The sequence below is a fragment of the Carassius gibelio genome, chromosome A24 (assembly GCF_023724105.1).
Source record: "Carassius gibelio isolate Cgi1373 ecotype wild population from Czech Republic chromosome A24, carGib1.2-hapl.c, whole genome shotgun sequence".
Classification (NCBI taxonomy): Eukaryota; Metazoa; Chordata; class Actinopteri; order Cypriniformes; family Cyprinidae; genus Carassius; species Carassius gibelio.
Genome location: NC_068394.1, coordinates 401,174 through 408,673, shown reverse-complemented (window position 1 = coordinate 408,673; position 7,500 = coordinate 401,174). Strand labels below are relative to the sequence as shown.

The following is a 7,500-nucleotide window of genomic DNA, read 5'->3' as shown; positions in this document are numbered from 1 at the left end:
GATGACCGTCCACCTGCCGCCCAACATCACCGGTCACTGGGTGTCCAGCAGGTGAGCAGCTCCAGATGATGACCACTCAACTCTTTCTGTGCAGAGTTATAAATATGTATTTAGTTGATGCTTTCATTTCAAAGTGACTCAGTGAAGGCCCATCAGAGATGCTATAATATTGTACAGTGTGAATATTAATAACAGTTTTAACGAACAGATATCAGCTTTCCCACACAAGACAATAGTTAGTTATGCATCACACTTTTCTCAAATTTTATGTTTGAATATGCAAATGAGGGATTCGCTAATTAAACATGCACTGATTTGCATACATAAATCTGAACATTGGTTCATAATTCTAGTTAGATGTTGTCCTCCTAATAGAGTTTTCCAGGGATTTTGGATTGATTTATTTTTTTACCATAAATCAGAAGATACTGCCAACAGTATAATGTTGTATAAATCAGTGAAATATGAGCAAGTCTTCAGAACAGAGAGGAATAAAAGTGTGACGCTGCTGTTTGTGAGAGATTGAAATCTACAGACACGAGTGCATTACACACTTCAGAGTGTGTTTGGATGTTTCTCTCCCGGCGTCTGAAAGAAGAGAAGCAACACAGACCGAAACCTGAGCAGTGCATGAAAACACACAGCTTTACAGATCAAGGCCTTAAACCAGAGCAAGACGTCTTCTTTAAATCAAGACACACTTACTGGAGAAGAGTGCATTTAGCAGACACTTTTATCCAAAGCTTTCAGGCTGACATTTTGTACCTAACATGTGTTCCCTGGGAATCGAACCCACAACCTTGTGCTGCTAACACAACACTGGATCCACAGATGAGCTCGCTTCACTCGATGTGTTTGCTAGCGATGCTACGCTTGTGCTGCTGTGTAGTAAAGCCGTTGTTCTGCTGTTTCAGCTGCGAGGTGCGACCCGGCCCAGAGTTCATCACTCGCTCCTATCGCTTCTTCCCTGACCTCAGCTTCCAGGCGCTGCAGTTCTTCTCCCAGAACCCGGAGTGCAGCGAGCCCAGCTACAGCCTGCGGATCCGGGGCAGCGTGCGTCCGCTGCGGGGCTCCTGGCTCGTCCGTGGAGGATCTGTGTGTGAGTACCATCTGAGCCGCGTCCAGCTGCTGTGTCACGGCCCTGCTCCCGAGCTCCAGCAGCGCATGCCCTCCTCCTGCGACCTGCGGCAGCCGCTGCGTCCCGGACGGATCTACGAGCTGTGGGACGAGCGGTGGGCGGCGGGTCGTGACTGCACCCGCGGCCTGGACTTCAGCATGCAGGAGCTGCGTCTGATGCGTCTGGAGCGCAGCGGTCAGCAGGAGGAGCTGTTCCTGGGAGACGTCCACACGGAGCGCGCTCAGAGGAGCCTGCACCAGCCCGCAGGCTACCAGACCCCCCTGCAGAGCGCCAAGGTCACGCATGAGTCTCTCTGCACTTCCACACGCATTCAGAGTCAGCATCCAGTGCTTCATCCTCCTAGTGCATGTGAATAACCAGCTCTTCATCCCGTTCACACAGAAATACTCATTGAAAGACAAAACAAGGATTAATAGAAGCTGAAACAACTAACAATCAAGAGATGTCTTACTTTAATTAATTGTCCTTTTGAAGATTTTTTAAAATAAGATAAAATGAGCATTAAATACAGTAAAACAAATAGCAATCAAGATTAGTCTTATTTTAATTCACTTTTCTTCAATACTTTTTAAAAACAAGATAAAATAAGCAATAAATACACTAAAATAACAACAACAAAAATTAAGATACATCTTGAATTTTTTTTAAAATAAGCTTTAAATACAGTAAAACAACTAAAAATCAACATGTCTTATTTTAATTAATTGTCCTTTTGAAGATTTTTTTAAAATAAGCTTTAAATACAGTAAAACAAAAAAAAAAAATCTAAATGTCTTATTTTAATTCGTTTTTCTTTTGAAGATTTAAAAACAAGATAAAATAAGCAATAAATACACTAAAATAACAACAACAAAAAAATCAAGATACATCTTGAATAATTTATTCAAGAAAGTTTTTTTAAATAAGATAAAATAAGCTTTAAATACAGTAAAACAACTAAAAATCAAGATGTCTTATTTTTATTAATTGTCCTTTTGAAGATTTTTAAAAATAAGATAAAATAAGTTTTAAATAAAGTTAAAAAAAAAATCTAAATATCTTATTTTAATTATTTTTTCTTCAAGAAATGGTCTAAAATAAGATAAAATATACATGAAATACAAAAAAACCCCCTAAAAATCAAGATATGCCTTATTTTAATTCATTAAAAAATAATATAAAATAAGCATTAAATACAATAAAACTACTAATAAACAAGATGTCTTATTTTAATTAATTTTTCTTTCAAGATTAAAAAAAGATTAAATAAGCTTTAAATACTGTAAAAAAAAAATCTAAATGTCTTAATTAATTTTTCTTCAAGAAATGGTCTAAAATAAGATAAAATATACATGAAATACACACAAAAAAACCTAAAAAATCAAGATGCGTCTTATTTTAATTCATTCTTCTTTGAAGATTTTAAAAAATTATATAAAATAAGCATTAAATACAATAAAAAAAGATATGTCTTAGAATTTTAATTCATTTTTCTTTTACATTTTTTTTACAAATAAGATAAGATGAGCATTACACTAAATAAAAAAAAATCAAGATACATCTTAAATAATTTATTTCAAGAAAGGGTTTTAAATAAGATATAATAAGCATTAAATACAGTAAAATAAAAAAAAATCAAGATGCGTCTTATTTTAATTCATTTTTTGGTGTTTGAAGAACAAAGATTAATTTTAAGACTGATTTCTAGACCTGAAAATGTCATGGAAATTAATACAGTCTTAATGTGCAGTTTTATACAAATATAGACTTCTCTAGTACAATATTTTTCTAGATAGAAACTTTATCAGTGATTCTGAGAGACGCTCGGACCACAGCAGATGTGTGAGATCAGTGGAAATGATTGTAGATTTAGGTGAAACACGTCTTGGTTTGGACACACTGCAGGAATCTGTTCCTCTTGATCTTCACAAGCTTTGAATCTAAAGCAAGGGTCCGGAGGGCCTCAAAAAGACCTTAAATGATTAGTAAATTAATTGATTAAAAAGAGTGCAAACCCTGAGGAGCATTCAGTTCCTAAAACGTCTGAAAAATACATGAATCTTTCGACGGAGGAATGATTCATTCATGAAGTGCCATGTTCGCTGAAGTGCAAGTCTGTATAATACATGACATTGTGCTTAATTTGGGAAGTGGCATTGTCTGTGATTAATTCATGCGAGTCTGGTCCGTGGCTGTCTTCTGCACACGACACGTTCACCCAGAGATCGTCCATCAGCTGTGTCTGAAACCGTTTAAAGAGTGTGATCTCCGTCTGCTTCAAAGGGAATGTGGAAATAGTGTGTGTTTGCGAAGGATTGCGGCTCGGCGGCGCGTGCCTCTGGCTCTATCCGAGGCTGAGAGATGAGCTTTTTCTGATGGATTCATTTCTTTCATGTGCACAGCCCCCCCACCGGCGCTCGCCGCAGCTGAAAGAGGCCGGGAAACATGTAATGCAATGTTAATGCATTCTAGTTCAGCCTGAATTATTGATGTCCGGCCGGCTCCAGTAAGACACGTGTAGAGGAGCGTCCCGCTGTCCGTCAGCTCTCAGATTGATTGAGATTAAATCAAAGCTGATCTCAAATCATCGTGACAGAATTATGATTCAGAAGTGTCCTTGCGTCTGTCAGCTTCTCGTTAACCAGCTTTAGTTTGCGTTGATCTGTGCACGCATGCAAACTAGTGTTACAGTGTTACTGCTGATACTTTATTATCAGAAAACTGGCTTATGATACACGGTAGAGATTCACTATTATTAGAATAACTTTCCTGGATTTAATTTGTCGAGAGAAAACAAATGTCTAAATTGTCACTTATATCAACTTCATATTGGCTAAACTTAAAATGTCAAGGGTGCATGAACACTTTATTGAGTTAAAATAAAATAATAATTAGTGTAGATTTGGATGCATCGATAAAATGTGTTGACTAGAAACCAATATTACATTGTTTTCCTGCAAAGAATGTATGAAGTCAAATTATTGCATGTTAAAAAAAATAAATAGTGAAGAAAAAGTAATTGTGTAAAGCAGTGGACCACGGCGCTGGCAACACCAAGGTCATGGGTTCGAATCCCAGTGAATGCATGGACTGATAGCATGAATAGCTTAATTGCAATGTTTATTAAATTAAATAAACATCTACATCAAATACACACACACATATAAAAGAATGCAATGCCAAATGAAAGGGATGGTGTAAACACAGCACGCATCCGTCTGCACTGTTGAGCAGGTGTGAAGTGTGATGTTTGAGATGCTCAGATGGGGTTTGCTGGTTACTGGAGACACGATCAGTCGCTCTGGATTTCTGCAGCTTCTCCTGCTGCTCTGCTGTTTAGTTCTTGCTTGTGTTGGAAGGGTTTTATTTCCGCTCCGTCTCATGCGCTCGGTGCATTGCATGCTAAATCAGATTCAAATGGTCTGAATAATCTGAGCAGTCGGGTTCTCTCCAGAGGCTCTGGTCGTGTGAAGCAGAATCAGGTTCTCATCGATAACCTCTGAATGATTAACCAGTTTAATATGCCAGGTCAAGTTTATTTATATAGCGCTTCTAACAGCACAGTTTGCTTCTCAGCAGCAGTAAACAGACAGCGTCAGGATTCAGGATTTTCAGATATGATGTTCTGCATCATTCATCATGGATCGTCTGTCTGATTTTAGAAATGTATTTTCTCTGGGAAACCTGAAACATATAGAATAGAAGAAAATTGCAATAAAAAGTCAGACTTGTGAAATGAAGACGAAAATTGTGAAATAAAGTCAGAATTATGATATAGAGTTAGAATTTGCGGCATAAAGTAAAAATTGCGATTAAAAAGTAAAAAATGTGATATAAAGTAAAAATTGCGATATAAAGTAAATATTGCGATTAAAAAGAAAAATTATGATATAGAGTCAAATATTTCGATTAAAAAGTCAAAATTGTGATATAGTCAAAATTGCGATCAAAAAGTCAAAAATTTTATATAAAGTCAAAATTGCGATAAAAGTCAAAATTGCGATTAAAAAGTCAAAATTGCGATATAAAGTCAAAAATTCGATTACAAAGTAAAAAATTTGATATAAAGTCAAAAATTGCGATTAAAAAAAATCGCTAAATAAAGTCAAAATTATCGCAAAATTGCGAGATAAAACTCAGAATTCCGACTTTTCTTACAATTCAGTTTTACTCAAGTTTATTTCTTGTGATTCTGATTATATATCTCAATTTTTATTAGAATTAATAAGAAAAGAATTCTTAAATTTGAAATCACGCAAAGTTGCGATGATAATATAATAATATACAAGTAAATGGCAGAATATATACAAATATATGACAAAAAATATACAAATGAATAAAAATCACCAGCATTTTATTTCTGCAAGACGTGTTTTCTGATCGGACTGAACCAGATCTGATTGTATGAAGGTGTCTCACAGTAAGAGCATGAAGAGTGAGATTCAGGTGATGTTTTTCAGACGGAGCGCTGTGAAGTCTGTCGGATCGTGTCTTCGGCGGATCTTCATCATCCTCCGGTTCTGCCGGTCCAGCCCGAGCGTCCGGTGCGTCTGCAGGGACACTGGGTGAGCACACGGTGTGAGGTGCGTCCGGGCGTCCTCTTCCTCACCCGACTGCTGACCTTCCACGAGGACAGCCAGACCTGGAGCGGTCAGTACGACCACTTCTCTGACCCCGTCTGCCATCACCCCACCTTCAGCATCTCAGCCAGCGGACGCTACACCCGCGGAGCTCCATCCACAGCCATCAGAGGAGCCGTCCAGTTCACTTTCACCGGTCAGTGACCCCAGCACCTGACCTCACCCGCTGATCCAGCACTGCTTTAACACGTCACTTTACGCATGCTGACATATGCAAATGAGCCATTCTCTAATTAAATATGCACATAATTCTGGTTCAAATTCTAGTTTGATTTCCTCTTCCTTTTAGAGTTTAAGGTTTTGGATTTCTCTTTTCATCACAAATCAGAAAATACTGCCAACAGACATAGTGACACTCTCATGTTTTCAGGAGTAAAATGTATAAATCAGTGTGAAATATGAACAACTCTTCAGAATATAGAGAGGAATAAAACCGTAAACTGCTGTTTTTGAGAGATTATGGATTGGTATTTAAATCTAAACACGCAAACAGATAAAGTGCAATAAAATAAACGTATGAAATATATATATATATCACCAAATACATATGATGTATTTGGTGATATTTGGCTGTGATGCTGTTCCTCTCCTGCAGTGACACACATGACGGTGACGCCGATGGATGTGGCCACCACGTCTCTGCTGAACGTGCTCCGGGGGCGAGCGTGTGGCTCCGAGGGCGAGTGGCAGCGGGGCGTCCCGCAGGACGTGACCTGGACCTCTGGCTGCGCGGCGCTGGGCGTGCGTCTGCCTCACACCGAGTACGAGCTCTTCCGCTCCGGACAGGACTCGTCTGGACACAGCCTCCTCTACAACGGCCAGAGACCCAGCGATGGCTCCAGTCCCGACCGGCCCGAGCGACGGCCCACCAGCTTCCAGCCGCCTCTGAGCCGCTGCAGCCGCGGGGAGACGGGCGAGCGGCGCGGGGGGCGCTCCAGACTGAGCTCGGGCTGCGGATCACACACACTGCATGGACTCCTGCTCTTGATCCTGCTGCACAGCTTCATCTAGAGACGCCGTGTCCCGCTCACACTCGCTCACGACCCGAGAGACTCGTGAAGGGGACACACGCCTCTGATGCTCATCATCTCTCCATCCACACACGCTGATCCACTGTACATATCCCAGAGGACCTGATTGAAACCTCGTCCCGTGACGCCCAGATGAATGAACACATGGATGATCAGGGTTATTATCGTTAACTAAAACCAAATCAAACAAAAAAAATCAATACTTGAAATTAAATGTTGCTTACAATAAAATTTAAAAATGATATTTTTAAGCTTTCTGCTAGTTGCCATGTCAACATTTATCATTTTCATAGTTTATCTAAAATAACTCAAAAATTATACACAGTCAAGTTTCTGAACAGTAAGATTTTTAATAAAGTCTCTTCTGCTCACCAGAGCTGCATTTATTTGATCAAAAATACAGTAAAAATACTGAAATATTATTAAAATATTTTGTTACATTATAAATTACTTTAATGTCACTTTTGATCAATTTAAAGCATCCTCACTAAATAAAAGTATTAATTTCTATCATTTCTTTCTCAAAAAAAAAAAAAAAAACCCCGGTAGAGCGTATGTTTCCAAAGCTTTTTATTTCAGATAAACGCTGATCTTTCTGTTCATCAAAGAATCCTGAACAAAATGTACTTAACTGTGTTCAACACTGATAATAATCTTCATGTTTCTCGAGCAGTAAATCATCATATTATTCTGATTTCTGAAGATCATGTGA

The 7,500-nt window shown here is 38.7% G+C and overlaps 1 protein-coding gene across 1 annotated transcript in view; it reads left to right on the top strand.

Annotated features, from left to right (window-relative positions):
* LOC127946003 (protein APCDD1-like) overlaps positions 1-7,500 on the top strand; it is an 8,251-nt gene that overhangs the window by 458 nt on the left and 293 nt on the right. The window contains exons 2-5 of the mRNA XM_052542268.1: positions 1-51; positions 915-1,413; positions 5,578-5,893; positions 6,353-7,500. The exon at positions 1-51 is cut by the window's left edge and continues 94 nt beyond it; the exon at positions 6,353-7,500 is cut by the window's right edge and continues 293 nt beyond it. Coding sequence (XP_052398228.1) covers positions 1-51; positions 915-1,413; positions 5,578-5,893; positions 6,353-6,768 — 1,282 coding nt within the window. The 3' untranslated portion in view covers positions 6,769-7,500. The remainder of the gene's footprint in view (positions 52-914; positions 1,414-5,577; positions 5,894-6,352) is intronic.